The sequence below is a fragment of the Pteropus vampyrus genome, unplaced genomic scaffold, assembly GCF_000151845.1.
Source record: "Pteropus vampyrus isolate Shadow unplaced genomic scaffold, Pvam_2.0 Scaffold23, whole genome shotgun sequence".
In the NCBI taxonomy this organism is placed as follows: domain Eukaryota; kingdom Metazoa; phylum Chordata; class Mammalia; order Chiroptera; family Pteropodidae; genus Pteropus; species Pteropus vampyrus.
In genome coordinates this window covers 3,253,397-3,268,235 of record NW_011888804.1, presented here as the reverse complement: position 1 = coordinate 3,268,235, position 14,839 = coordinate 3,253,397, and the positions used below count along the sequence as shown (strand labels likewise).

Below are 14,839 nucleotides of genomic sequence, written 5' to 3'. Positions count from 1 at the left end.
ACTGTAACATTGGATTTCCCCTAATATGACAGGTAGTAGATGAACTCCACTTAAACATAGTGAGTAGACTGATTATGAAAATAAAAGAAATAAAAGTTTTAGTTATAAACTCTTTTTAAGGCAAATTCTTTAAGTTAGTAAACCATTTACTATCATATAGAGAGATACTGTTTATTTTAGCTTGGGGAAGATAGAGCTAAGGGGAAACGTAATTGCTGTTTTTAATTATACTTTTGTGTTGTGTCGCTTTAGAAATTAAAATTAAGATCTCCGGATGGAAAATCCGCAGAAGCAGATTTTAGTTTAATGTATATCATTAGTATGTCAACATAATGTCATTTGCCACTTATGGAGCAGTGGCTTTGGACCAGAGTGAAGATGGGTGTTTCTGGTCACCTCATTCAACCTTCACTAAATTATCTAATTTAATCATCACAGTAACTCTTGAGGTACATGTTCTCATTTTATAGATGAAAAAACTGAAGTTCGAAGAGGCCCAAGGTCAACTGATAAGTGCCCAGAGCTCTTAAAAGCTCATGCCATTTTTACTATAAAATCATTAGTGACAGTATCTTAGTCATTTCAGATTAAAATCAGGAATGTGTAAATTTGACTGTTTTTGCGATTCAAAACAACAACAACAACAACAACAACAAACATTTGGTAGGCTGAACCAGGTCATCCTGCTAATGACTTTCTAAACTTTCTCGATCTTGGTCCCTGACCCCCAGATGCATTTTGGACATTTGCTGTGGTGTTTGAGCCGTCTTCCCTGAAATTCACATTGAAGCACTTATTTTAGTAGTAGGAGATTATCTTTCTGACAACCTCCTAATGGCTTTTTCATTAGAAAAAAGCACATTTACAATTTCATTAGAAAAAGCATGTATATAATTTACCTATAAAAAATGATTTCAGATGCGGACTTGGGACGCTGTCTCACGGCGGACGGTCTGTACCTGTATACTACAAATTCGGTTGGACGAGGAGTGAGCAAACTGGGGTCTGGATTACACGGTACTCTCAGGTCAGCCGCATAGAATTTGGGAATGATTCTCCTGGAACGTGTCCCTTTTTGCATAAATCTCTGTGAAGACACCTGAGGGGAGGGGTGCATGCTGACTCCCCATAGGCTGACTAGTAGCTGAATAGTAGCTAAATAAGTCTGAACAAGTTCATGTGATTCTGGTCTTCTCTCATCATCTGCGACCCCTCTTGTTCTGTTAGTGCCTTTCAGCTTTGTTTTGACTCTAAAGAGTTTGGTAGTCCTATAAGATCATTGTTTTAACCAGAAATTCTTCTATGAACAAAATTTCTACAATATTAATTTCTTCTCCATGTTGATAAATGGACATTTTTCTAGTTAAGTCTTTTTTGAACTTGCATCTGAGATTGGATTAGCAGTGATTTGCAGTTGCGATGTAAGGTCTATGAATTGCTGCTCAAAGAAACCACAGTTTGAGTCTATGGCCATGCCACCCTGAACAAGCCCAATCCCGTCTGTTCTCAGAAGCTAAGCAGGGTTGGGCTTGGTTAGTACTTGGACGGGAGACCACCTAGAAAGACCAGGTGCTGTAGGTGTAAAAAATAAAAAATAAGGGATTGTAAACTGACCAAAAAAAAAAAAAAAAAACTACAGTTTGAGATCATGTATATATATATGGATCTAGTTACATATGTATACATATGTAACTAGACCTTTTCCCGAACTTTCTCTCCTCTCCAATTTATGGCGGAAAATTAATATTTGCCCCAGTTTGCCAATCCCAAAGTTAATGTAATTAATCTAGTCACTCTCCTTCAGATTGTTTGCATACTTAGTCATTTAAAAAGTTAGGTGGAAAACGTTGTTTACGCCTGTTGTAACTCACTGTGGGGTTTCAGACACAACCAACTGACCCAGCTCGTGTACCTTTGTTTTCCCACAGGGGTTTTGTGTACTGCCGGAACGAGGACCTGGAACCAGGCTGGGTCGCTTTCGGCAGCGGCTGTCTTCTCCACCGGCCTGTGTCTTTTGATAATAAACCTCACTCCCTCTTCCAGGTCGTCGAACAGAATACCCTTCAGGTAAACAGAAAATTGAGGAGCAGTCTCTGTATTTTGGGGACAGTAAGGGAAGTTCCCGACAGTAATAACGAAGCCAATAGTTTCTTGCCAGAGTGGCATCTTTTTGTCATCATTTGAGTATTCTGTTTTTTTCTTTACTATCTTGGAGTTTTCCCATGTGGTTTGAGTGTGTTCTCTGAGAGTTTCTAAGGCCAACAACAGCTTTTTTTATGATTGAAAAAAATTCTAGAGTCAAAGGTTGTATAAATATTAGATTTTTTTATACACATATGAAACAGATCTATTTTGGGAAGCCATCATTTTCCTATTCAATTTGTTCTAAACAGCCTTTCTATGGGAACAGGAGCTTTGAAACGAGTGGAGATAAAATCTTCATGTTAGGGATCAGGTGCGCATCTTTACAGCTCTCGTGCATGTGCTGCATTATGCCGAAGTTACGGGCTCTTGTGTCTAAGTCCTCCCCCAGGGCTGCACGCCTCGATGTCTGGACCCTGTCTTATTCATCTTTGTGTCCCTAGAAGGTAGTACAGTGCCTAGCATTTGATTGATGGTGATAATAACAACAGTGGCAGCAGCTACCACGGGCCAGTGTTTCTCTCTGTGCCAGGCTCTGGTCTAGGCAATTTACATATACTTCCTTTGCCACCCGTGAGGTTTAGCTATGGCAGTTGCATCTTACAGATGAGGCAACTGAAGCTACGCACGTTGTAAGCAGTCAGTAGGTGTTTATTGTTGAATGAAGGAATGTCACTCAGAGGTTAAGTAACTTACTAAAGGCCACACGATAATGGCAGGCTAAGAACTTGAATGCATGGTTCTCGGCTCTAGCTTTTGAGCTCTTTATGCTACAGCTTTCTCCTTTCAACCAAAGTTGAACTGAATGATGGGACTTACTGTCTGTGGAGTGAGTGCCTGACAGTAGTCACAGCCAGGACCTAACTGAGAGGTTACATCTCTTTTTGTTTGTCATTCAACTGTGTCTTTCCTGGGACTGAGTCTTGTTCGCCACTGTATCTCCAAAGCACATAGTTAATGCTCAATAATTGTTAGGTAGGGAAAATGAACACTTTAACAAATAGATGCCCATCTGACTTCATTTTTCTAATGTAGACAGATTCCCAGGCTTGTAACTATTTCAAATAAATACAGGAGATATTTATAGGAGATATTTATTTGAAATAGAGTTATAAGCCTGGGAATTAAACAGATGTTAAATTTTGGAACATGGTTTACATTTGAAGCATGTCAGTTTCCTCTGTGCTGTTGCAAAAGCTTCGATGTTGTCCAAGAAAGCAGTCTTGTCACTAACTAGGTATGTGCATTAGAGCAGCAGTCCCCAACCTTTTTGGCATCAGGGACCGGTGCTTCTGTGAGAATCAAATGCCTGATGATCTGAGGTGGAGCTGAGGCGGTGATGCTAGTGCTGGGGAGCGGCTGCAAATACAGATGAAGCTTCGCTCGCTTGCCTGCTGCTCACCTCCTGCTATGCGGCCCAGTTCCTAACAGGCCACAGACTGGTACCAGTTCACAGGGGCTTGGGGACCCCTGCATTAGAGCAATTTGGGGGCCAATCGGTAGCTGTCAAATTTCTAAATTTCCTGGCACTACAAGTTCAAAGTGTGATTACAAACAACTAGGTAACTTTTTAACTTTTGAGGTAGACAAAACAAGCCTGGAAAAAAGTTCATATGAAATGAGTTCAAGGGTCAAAAGTAACCTTAGGAAAACTGGTGACTCACCCACAGAGGTGGAGTAACTGAGGGATCTGACCTTCTCTAATTATTTTTATTCTGGGATTTTCAGTTCTCCTACTCTTGGATTTTTTAAAAAACCAAGTCAGTAGTTTTATTGATTCTCATTTTTTTCCCCTCATTTTAAGTGCTTTTCTGCTCCAGTAAAAAGTAGTATATAATTGGAAATAAGGCAAAACATATGCTGAAATCAAAGGACGTTTAATATTAGAAAACACATGTCTTCATGTCTAATACAGAGAAGTAGTGTTTGTCTTTTTCCTCCTGATGGCCTTGGTGAATTTCAGGAAGCCCTCAAGTGCCCCCCCTTCTCTGCTTTCCTCTTTTTCTTCCTTTTGCCCTTCCCCCACTTCTTTCCATATATATTAAATAACTTTGCCTTAGACTCTGAATTAAGTACTGGAGATGTCAAGATGAATAAGATATTTCTGTGCTTTAAATATAATTAATAGTCTTAAATTCATTTACTAAGGAAATTTCAGGAAGTACCATTTCTCTGAAACTTTGTTTTTAATAAATGTTTGATAAAACACATGAGCAGAGCAGATTCAGAGTGTTTAGTAACTAAATACATTTTTTTGAAAATGTAATTTAGATTCATCTCAATCTTTTTATCTGGTGCATGGCCAATTGTATGAACTTTTATATTTTTGTCATGTAATTTTCATATATTATTCTTAGAGATAAATACCAGTTTTATTTTAACCAGGAAGCCTATCGAATTCTCATCATGGACTTAATAGCATTCATAATGAACTGATAGAATTAATCAGAACGTCTCTGTCATACTGCTGAAGTTTTCCTTTTTGTGTCCAGGTATGCCAGGTGGTGCCAATGCCAGCCAATCACCTGCCTGTTGGCAGCACTATGAGCACCGTGCACCTTTCTTCAGATGGTACTTACTTCTATTGGATCTGGTCTCCTGCCAGTCTGAATGAGAAAACACCTAAGGGACATTCTGTCTTCATGGACATTTTTGAACTTGTGGTAAGTTTCGCTTTCTCTCTCTGCTTTTTTGCAGAGAAATTTCTATTTGCTTTCTTTTTATATTGGTTTACAAAAGACCTGAGAAACTTGGAGGATATACAGTGTGTTCACTCTTGCCTCAAAATTGATTTTTGTCTTGGGTATCTTTGAACGTTGCTTTGTTAGGAGTTATATGACTGAATAAAGCCAAGATTTCTGAAGGTTAATCTGGCAACAGAGTGGTGAGAGCAATAAAGTGTAGACAGTGGAGTTTTTAAGTAGAAATGCCCATGGGGCTTGTCGGAAACGTGGAACTAAATTGCAGTAGCAGGCTTGGGTCTGTCGATAGGTGTTGGGAGTCCCCAAGGGAGATGACAATTAAAATGTGAGAAGGCATTCACTTATTCACTAGACACAAGACTGCTTGGCCAGCTGAGAGCCAGGCAGTCTTGTGTCTAGTGGTGGGAATTCAGCAATGGGCAAGGTGGACAAGATCCGTGCTCAAGTGGAGCTTGTATTCCAGCTGGTCGAGTGGGTTGGCTTGGCGGTCGTGGAAAGACAAAAAAAACTTAACCAGAAACAGCAGATAAGTGGACAACATAATTTTAGGTAGTGAAGGAAAAGCAGTAGTTAAACAAATGAAGAAATTGGGTAGTAGGTTAAGGAAGAACATTCTAGGAAAAGGAGACCACAAGTGCAAAGGCTCAGTGGCAGGAGCGAGCATGTGTGTTTTAGGGAATGACAGTAGGCTGGCACGGCCGGAATGCAGAGGGAAGGAGAATTGGGAGTAAGAAGAGACTGGGGGCCATGGCAGTCTAGACCTGACTGTGCAGCGCAGTAGCCTGTAGCCACCTGTGGCTATTTAAACTTAATCAGAATTAAATAAAACAGTCGCTCAGTTGCATTAGCCACATTTCAGTGTGGCTGGCTAGCGTCTATAGTATTGAACAGCGAAGATATAGAACATTTACATCATCAAAGAAAGTAATGTTGGACAGCGCTAGTCTAGATTGTATTTGCAGAGACTTGTAAGGGAAAAAATTTGTCCCAAGCCAGGCCCGCGACAAAACCTGTTTTCATGATGTAATTTACAGCCTGCTTCTGGGAAGAAATTAGCATTCCTGGAAAAAAAAAAAAACTGAAGCAATTTTCTGATAAATTTTAATGGGGTTAAAGCTTATTCTGGGAAACCTGTCACCCATCCTGCCAGCTGTCAGTCAGGAGTCTAGTAACCTTTAACCGAACGGACTCCCTTTTCTTCTTTTAATCTAATCTCTCAGTATTCTCTGATCATTATTTTTTCTTGTAAAATGTTTCAGCGAGAGACTGTACCACTTAAACGTATATTCATAATTGTCAGAAAAGTTTTTTTGTTTTTAAATAGACTTACTAGCTGGTTAAAAGGATTTTAGGTCTTTAAGAATAATGGGAAAACATGAAGAATTCCTCTTTCCCTTATACGCTTTTGTTGAATTAAAAGAAAAAAAATTGTATTCAAAGAGATACATGTGCGTGGATTAAAACTTCCGGTTCATACTGAAAAGCGAGAGTCCCTTGTCCCCCCAGCCTGCCCCTCACAGGCAGTCACTTTAATGCTTTCAGCTTTTTCGTTCTTCTGGTGGTTACCTTCATAACTCCATGTAAAAGGCGTACACTGCTGTTTCTTGATTTATGAACTCCATATATAGTGTGTGTGTGTGTTTTTCCTGTGATAGATGAGGATTTGGTTCAATTCTTATTCTTCCTGATGTATTTACTTCGTTCACTTAAATTCCTCCCTTGGTTATCTGTAACTTATAGTTAAACCTTTATTTCTTGTTCTTTAGCTCTAGGCAGTATCTCTTGTCCCCCTACTTTAGAAATGATAGTATCCCTTCCCGTCTTTCTGTATGGGGAAAACTAGTATGTTCAGGGGAATCCTGAGAGGAAGATGCGTTTCACCCCCACCCAGACTTAGGCTGTCTTGTAAATTACAGGCATCAGGGATGGTGCCGAGCCAGTGTGAGACAGGAATACAGCCTGATAGTTTATAAAAGGAACGGTCCTCCCCCTTCCTGGTGCATATGACATTTGTGCTCAGATGCTGTCTGCCCAGGCAAAAGACTAGACGCTGAATTTCTGAAGAAACAATGACCCTGGAAAAAAGACCTGGATATACTGACATCAGGGTTCATTTAAGGAAAAGACTTGCTGCCCAGTGAATCACCCACAGTTGAAGTGTTCCAGTAAGTAAGCCTCAGCCATGTGCACAACGTTCCTGATTTAGTGCTGAGCTGTTAAAAAGAGATACCAAAAAAAAAAAAAAAAACCACCCAAAATTTGGAGAGGTATGTGTGTGGAGGGGAGGGGAATAGATAAAAAAGGCTGGCAAAATACTGATGACTATTGAAGCTGGGCGACAGGTACATGGGGAACTCATTATACTATTCCTTCTTTTGTGTGTAATTAAAAATTACACTAATAAAAAGTTTAAAAAAAATTTTGTTAACGCGGCCAACCAAGGATCTCTAGATAAATGAGGAAAGCCTCCAATTTGAAAATTAAAAATAAGAAAAAAAATCAGAAAAATATCTAATAAGAGGAAAACTTTATTAACACCAACTACTCTGAGATATGAGACAATATTTTATTCATAATACAGAACAAGATGTCAAGAAAAAAGAACTATCAGAGACTAGAAATTAAAACTGGAAATTAAAACTAGGATCACCAAAAGTTAAAAATTAATAAAAGATTTAAAGAGGAGCAATTTCCCAGAAAGTAGGACAAAGAGATAAAGAACAATAAATGTAAGAGAAATGTAGAGGAGCAATCCATCTAAATTCTTAATAGGGGTTCCAAAAAAGAACAGAGAAAAAGAGGACATAAAAGATATAATCTAAGAAAAATGTCAGACTATAGAACACTGATGTCCACATTTTAAAAGTGAATGAAAAATGTCCACACTGTGGCACATCATCCTGAAATTTCAGATGATCAGGAATAGAGAAGATTCTAAATGTTCCAGAAATAAAATCAAATCTTGTACAAATGATGAGGAGTTAGAAAAGCACCAAGCTATTCGGTAGCATTATTGGATGCAAAAAATGGGGCAGTGCTTTCAAAATTCGCAGGGAAATTGATTTCCAACCTGGAAGTCAGTAGCCAACCAAAGTATCAATCAAGTATAAAGACAACATAAAGGTATTTTTAGACATATAGTTATACAATCAAAAGCCCATACCTGCCCTGCAGGAAATAGAACAACTAAAATAGCCTCTTCTGGTGGCATGAAATAAAAAGTTGGGGAGGAAGGATTAAAAGAACAACCTTTGAATCATTTTTGGAGTGAATCAAACAAGCTAACTTGAAAAAAAAAACGAAAACAAAACACTACCCTTTTTGGAGACGGTTTAGAATTTGAATATAAAATGAGGCGAAACCTAGGGGTTTTTCTTAATTTATTTTTAACGTATAATAATGGCATTATGGTTATATAAGAAGATGTCCATGTTTTGAGAGATATGTGGTGAAGTATTCAGATGTCTGGAATATGCTTTAAAATATTTGAGCAAAAAAAGGCAGATAGGTTAGACAGGCATGGCAATATCTGGATAATAGTTGAATCTGGATGATGGGTATATGGAGGTTCATTGTACTATTTTCTATTTTTAGGAATGTTTGAAATTTTTCCTCATTAAAAAAATTTATCATTGGCCACTAGTTTAGCAGCTTCTAAAATGCTGACTTGGGAAGCTAAACGTAGATATCTGGCTTACTTTCACAGAGTGGAACACTGTAGCCATTAAAAAGTATGAGGCAGATCCGCATAGACTGAAGTAGATTAATTTTCAACTTATGTTATTTCAAACATAAAAGCTAGGTTCCGAATGCTGTGTATTCGCTACCTGCTGTGTTAATGGAAGTTGGGGTAGGGAGGCAGATTCTTTCTGCAATTGTCCTTTATTAACAGCTTTACTCTCAATGGATGGATCATTCACCACAGCATACAAATACGTTAGAGGATATCCTGTCCCTAAAAAACAAAACAGCTCCCTTGGCCCATACCCGCCTCCACTCCCCTGTCTGGGATAGCAGTACTCTTCAGAGACGTTATCTGCACTGTCTTTATGTTCTTCCACTCTCTCGAACCCGCTCCAGTCAGTCTTGTGTCCTCATTATGCCACTAGAACAGCTCTTTCCAAGTTCACCAGGGACTTCCACATCACTAAATTCAGGCTCAACTCAGTCTTTCTATTTGACCTTTGGGGAGCGTTTAGAGTAGTTTATCTCTGCCACATTCTTGAAACTGTTTATCTTGACTTGTGGGACACCCCTCAAGACTTCTGTCACTGACTGTTCCTGCCTGGTCTCATCTTCCCCACTTTTCAACAAGCCCATGCACCAAGACTTCTCGTCAAGACCTCCTGTCCGCTCTCACTCCCTCGTGGATCTCGTCCTGTCTTAATAGCTTTAAACTCCTCTATATACCGATGATGCTCACATTTGCTACTCAGCCAAAACATGTCCCCAGAACTCCAAGTGTGTATTGACGTAGGTGTTTATTTGTATATACACAGAATATGAGATGTTTCCATTTGGAAGTCTGATAACTGTGCCCCCAACCAAATTCCTGATTTTACTCAAACCTGCCCCTCTCGAGGGCTTTCTCATTTCAATTCATGGCGTCTGTGACCTTCCAGTGTCAGCCAGAGACCTTTGGTGTCACTCTCGATTCCTTTTTTTTTTTTTCCTTCCTAAATTCCATATCCAGTCAGCAAACGCTGCCTGCTCCCCCTTCACAGTGTATCCCAAAGCTTTTACCTCTTGAAGCTTCTTACGTGATCTGGGCCCTCTCTCCGCCCGCCGCTCTCTGCACCTGCCACTCCCCTGCCTCACGCTACTATAGACACGCCTGCCTCCTGCTGACACTCAGACAGCAAGCGTGCTCCCACCTGGGGGCCCATGTGCTGAGACATGGTCCTACAGATAACCACATGGCTCGTTCTCTCATGCTTTTAGGTCTCTGCTCAGATATCACCTTATCAGAAAGACCTTTCTGACCATTCTATATAAAATGTTCTATATAAAATAAAATCCTGTCTTTGTCCCTTTTGCCCTGCTTTATTTTTCTTCATAGCTCTTATCACTACCCCCTTATTTGCTTATTTATTCACTGTCTCCCTTGCCTAGAATGTCAGCTCCATGGCGCAGGGATTTCTCTGTTGACTGCTGTGTCCCCAGGTCAATGCCCAGCACACAGTAGGTGCTTACTGATATTAGTTGAATGAATGGATAAATGGAAGCATCACAAAGAAGTGGCAGCATTGGTTACCTCTGGGGAGGGGAAGTGGTACAGCAAGGCTCGCTTCCCATCATTCATCTCTTTTTGTGTGTTAAAAGTTTTTAAATGGGCTTTAAAAAATCAATTCAAAAAAATAAGCTTTTATGAAAAGGAGAACTTAGCAGCATTACATTCTACTGAGAAGTCAAGACTGAGAGTGACAGAGGTCTTCTGAGTGGCGACTGTGGGGGCCGTCATGGCAGCGTTAGCGAGAGCGGCGGTGGGGGAGCGGGAGGGCCGGGTGCCAGACGGCGCTGGTCGAGGGGTAAGATGGAGAGGAATGGATAATTCCCTCCAGAGGCTTGTCATGAAAGAAAGAAGTTGGAGGGAGGCGGTGGAGTAGACTGTGGGGATACTGAAGTATTTTTAACTTTAATTTAAAAATTTTAATTATTGAATAGATAATATTACCTGCTTCGAAATTCACAAGTTATAGGGCTTAGTCATAACCCTCTGGCGAGCTGCCTTGGCAAAACCTGACAAAAAGTTTATAAAGTGAGGGCTTTAGATTAGGTGATTCAAAAATTTCTAGCCCTGAAATTCTCCCCCGCCCCAGCTTTACTGAGGTAAAACTGACACATAAAATTGTATGTTTTTAAGGTATACAACGTGATGATTTGATATATGTATATATTGTAAAATGATGACCACGATCAAGTTAACACATCTGTCACCTCACATAGTTGCCATATTTTTTTGTGTGTGGTGAGAACATTTAAGATCTAGCCTCTTAGCAGACTTCAAATCTACAACACAGTAGTAGAGTCCCCGGAACTGTCATCTTCTAACTGAACGTTTGTGCCCTTTCCCCAACATCTCCGCATCGCTCCCACCCGCAGCCTGGCAACCACCATACTACTCTGTTTCCATGAGTTCAACTTTTTTATCTCCCACGTATTAGTGAGATCATACAGTATTTGTCTTTGTCTGGCTTACTTCACTTAGCGTAATGCCCTCAAGGTTCATTTATGTGGTCGCAAATGGTAGGATTTCCTTCTTTTTTTATGGCTGAATACAAAAATTCTTTACTTGGCTGATTGATGATAAATTTTGGTTTCTAAATAGTATAAGTATTTGCCACATAGATGTGGCTAATGATAATTATTGGAAACAATTATGATTTTACCTAGATACTTGGAAGTACTAAATTTCTCTCCAAATTTAGTGACAGTTATATTGTTAATTTTAAAATATATATATATTAAAAATAGATGATGTGTTCACATAGTTTCAAAACTCAAATGGTACAGCTCTCTCACCGACCCTACCCTGCCTCCCAGCCAGTGTCCCTCCCCAGAGATGAGTCATGTTAACGTTTTCTTCTGTATTCTTCCAGAGACAGCATGAGCACATACAGACAAATATGCATGTATGTTTTTGTTTTTTCCTTTTCTGTTTTGCCGCCATGGGCATTGATTATACATATTCTTCTGCACCTTGCTCAGGTGAAGTGATGACAGGGTGAGTGACGGGAGATAGAGAGGTGTCCAGGGCCATTTCTTGGAGGGCCTTGCAAGGTGTTTTGATTTTATTTTTAGTGACATGGGAAGCTCTTGGAGAGCAGTATCTGGTGTTAGAAGTTCATTGTAGCTTTTGGGTCAAGAATAAATGAAAGCAAGATTTAAGACTCTTAAAGAGACTAAACAAGTATAGAAGAGAACGTGTACCAGGTTTATAATCAGAAAAAAATATTGGAAACATTTTTGGAAACTTGAACACTACTAGCTTTCTTCCATTGTATTTTTCATGAGAAAAACAGGTATTCGATCTATAAAATAGGTCCCTTGGTACCTAGAATTGAGAGAAAACTAAAGGATTCCCTAAAATGATGAGGTATCAGAGAGTAGGATCCCACTAGCTATGCTTGTCTCTCAAAATGATTTCTTACTAACTCAGTGGAATTAGATAACTAATCTTTATCTAAGGTAGACTGCAAAAACGTGGTTGGAGTAGGACGGAAAGGAATGGAATGTGGAGGACACCCCACCGAACTAAGCGATAGACTACTATTAATATAAAATAGGCTCTAACACTTAGATCACAGAATTTTTCTGGTATTTGGGGCTTTTCAGTTATCTACTGCTGCTCAACAAACCACCTCCAAACTAAGTGACTTCAAGCGACAGCGATTTATAGGTTGACTGGGCTCAGCTGGGTGATGGCCCTTCTCCACATGGTAAGGCCAGAATCCCTCCGCAGCTTCAGTCCTCTTAGAATTTGGCTGGGGCCATTACGTTCAGGACGGCCTCTCATCTTCCAGGGTCTATGTGCACTTGACCTCAGTAATCTGGGCTGAACCTCCTGACACCATGGAGGCTGACTTTCAGATGGGAGCATTTCAAGAGAAGTGCTTATCAAGCCTCTGCTTGCATCATGCTTTCAGTGGCCAAGCCCACGGTTAGGGTGGGAGGTGACTAAACAAGGGCGTGAATACCAGGAAATATCATTCCCTGGGGCCACCGGTGTGACAGTCTACCACTTGGAGGCACAGGTGTTTTGAGGCTCTAAGACGATTGAGAATGCTAGCCTTTAAGACTGCAGGACAGCTGAGGCAGGGACTTCCTGCCCGATCTGGTTACTGCTACTCGGGATGCGTCTCTGCCCTAGAATCTGCTGTAACTCTTTACCTTTTCGAAGCACAGTTTTTACATCTTGTTTCATTCTAAGTTCTTCCCACCTCCCTGTGCTCCCTTTAAACTGCTGTGCTTTGGATAGATTCAGTGACAATTTTCCTGATATTTTGTCTTCTTTATGTTCCTTCCTAAGCATATGGTCAGTATAGTACTGAACACAGTAGGTTCCTTTTCCCCCTTCTCTCTAAGGGGTTATTTTTTCCTCTAAATTATGATCCAGGTGACTAAGATGCCCTTCATTCATCCACTGTTCATCCAGTACCCACTGCATTGCCTCATCCGGGTGACACAGCAACAGCCTTCATTTCCGAAGAGCTTACATTAGAGTGTGGGGAGTAAGACAGTAAGAGAGTGAACAAGAACAAAATTTCAGCTAGTGATAAATGCTGGGGAGAAGATAAAACACAATCATGTGACAGTGAGCGGGGTGCAGGTGGGGCTGCTTTAGTTTGGCTGGCAGATTGGACCTTTCTGAGGAAGGACATTTGAGCTGAGACCTGAGTGTTGAGCAGCCATCCATCCTGACAGATAGAATGACCAACCATCTCAGTTTCCCTGGGATTGAGAGATTTCTCAGGACATAGGACTTTTAGTGCTAATATCCAGGACAGTGTGGGCCAAGCAGAATGGTTGTCCAGTCCAGGAAGAGGGGACAGCAAGTACAAGGCCCAAAGTCAGGAGGAAGCTAGGCATTTGGAGCAGTGACGGGAGGCCAGTGAGGCTGCAAGTGTGTGAGAGGGTGGGCCGAGGCAGGCGAGGCCGGCCGATCAGTGGATGTTGGACCACGTGGGTCCCACTAGGCCTAACCAGTAGTTCGGATTTTATTATAATAAAATAATAAAATTTTATTATATAAAATGTGTTGGGACGCCACCGCAGAGTTTCAAACAGGGAAGGACATGGCTTTATTTACATTTGTAATTGATCACTGACAAGTGTGTGAAGAGTAAAATACAGGTGTGCCAGGGTGGACACGGGGGCACCAGCTGAGAGCCTGGTTCAGTCACCAGGCTTGAGATGACGGTGGCTTGGGCCAGGGGAGTGAGCTTCTTGTCACTACCAACCCCACGCTGCTGCTTCTCTCGGTCTCTTCCTCGCCTCAGTCAGTGGCTTTTTAATCCACAAGAGCTGCTTTGCTAAGTACAAAGAGTCGCAGGTTTACTGCTTGGGCACCAACCCTCAGTCTTCCTCGCTCCTCACAGATGCTTCATCCGGTTTTCAGTACTTTCAAGGTACTTGAACACGATAATACAGTTTGTTTTTTTTTTTAAAGTTATCCATGGTTTTTCTCATAGGGCCAGACTGAGTTATACTTTTGAATGCCGAGCTTAAAGTGATTGATTTTTATCTTGGATGCTTTGAAAGGTTATATTTAGAGTCGTGAGACATAAATAGAACTATGATTGGTGCAGGTTAATCTAGCGGGAGGGTAGGGGTAAAACACCATGGTAATATGTGGATGTGTTCGATTTTAGGCAACAGTAGGCTATTCAGGTCCAAATGCCGGGCAGTGGGAGGCAGTTAGAGAAGTGGGACTGGCTCTCGGTGGCAAGGATGGGTCTGTATGTAGAGCGTGGGATCGCCCCTGGGGGAGGGCACTGATTTGTTTGTTCGGCAAGGCATCGAGTGTTTATTGTGTGCCTCCTCAGTGCTGGGAATGTTATGATGAACAAGGCAGCCAGGATCCTGGCTCTTGGGGAGCTGGCATTCAGTTGGGGCGGGGGAGATAGAAGGGCAAACAATAAATGAATAAGATAATTGCATAGAGTGGTGAGTGCTGTGAAGTAACAACACAGGGCGGCGTGCTCTGGCTTGAGGGGGTAGTAGAGGAAATTCTTCTTTAGACTGGGAATCAGGAATGGCCTCTTTGGGGAGGTGACATTCTACCCGAGACCTGAATGATGGGAAGAGCCAGCGATGGGAAGATAGAGGTCTTGGACACCAGAGGCTAGGTCTAGTCCTAGGCAAGCTCTTGTTTAAGTAAGTGGAGATGTGGAACCAGCAAATAAGACAGCAAAGAAGGCCGAGACTGTTGGCTTTGCCCACTAGCAGAGTGCCTTGTGTGTAGCTTCAGGTTAAAAAGGAGCAAAGCAGGATGT

General features: G+C 41.1%; 1 protein-coding gene and 1 pseudogene across 1 annotated transcript in view; both read left to right on the top strand.

Moving 5' to 3' along the window:
• HECTD4 (HECT domain E3 ubiquitin protein ligase 4) overlaps positions 1-14,839 on the top strand; it is a 169,583-nt gene that overhangs the window by 50,037 nt on the left and 104,707 nt on the right. Inside the window, exons 5-7 of the mRNA XM_011356054.2 lie at positions 919-1,027; positions 1,929-2,067; positions 4,635-4,805. Coding sequence (XP_011354356.1) covers positions 919-1,027; positions 1,929-2,067; positions 4,635-4,805 — 419 coding nt within the window. The remainder of the gene's footprint in view (positions 1-918; positions 1,028-1,928; positions 2,068-4,634; positions 4,806-14,839) is intronic.
• LOC111737050 lies at positions 1,463-1,581 on the top strand (annotated as a pseudogene).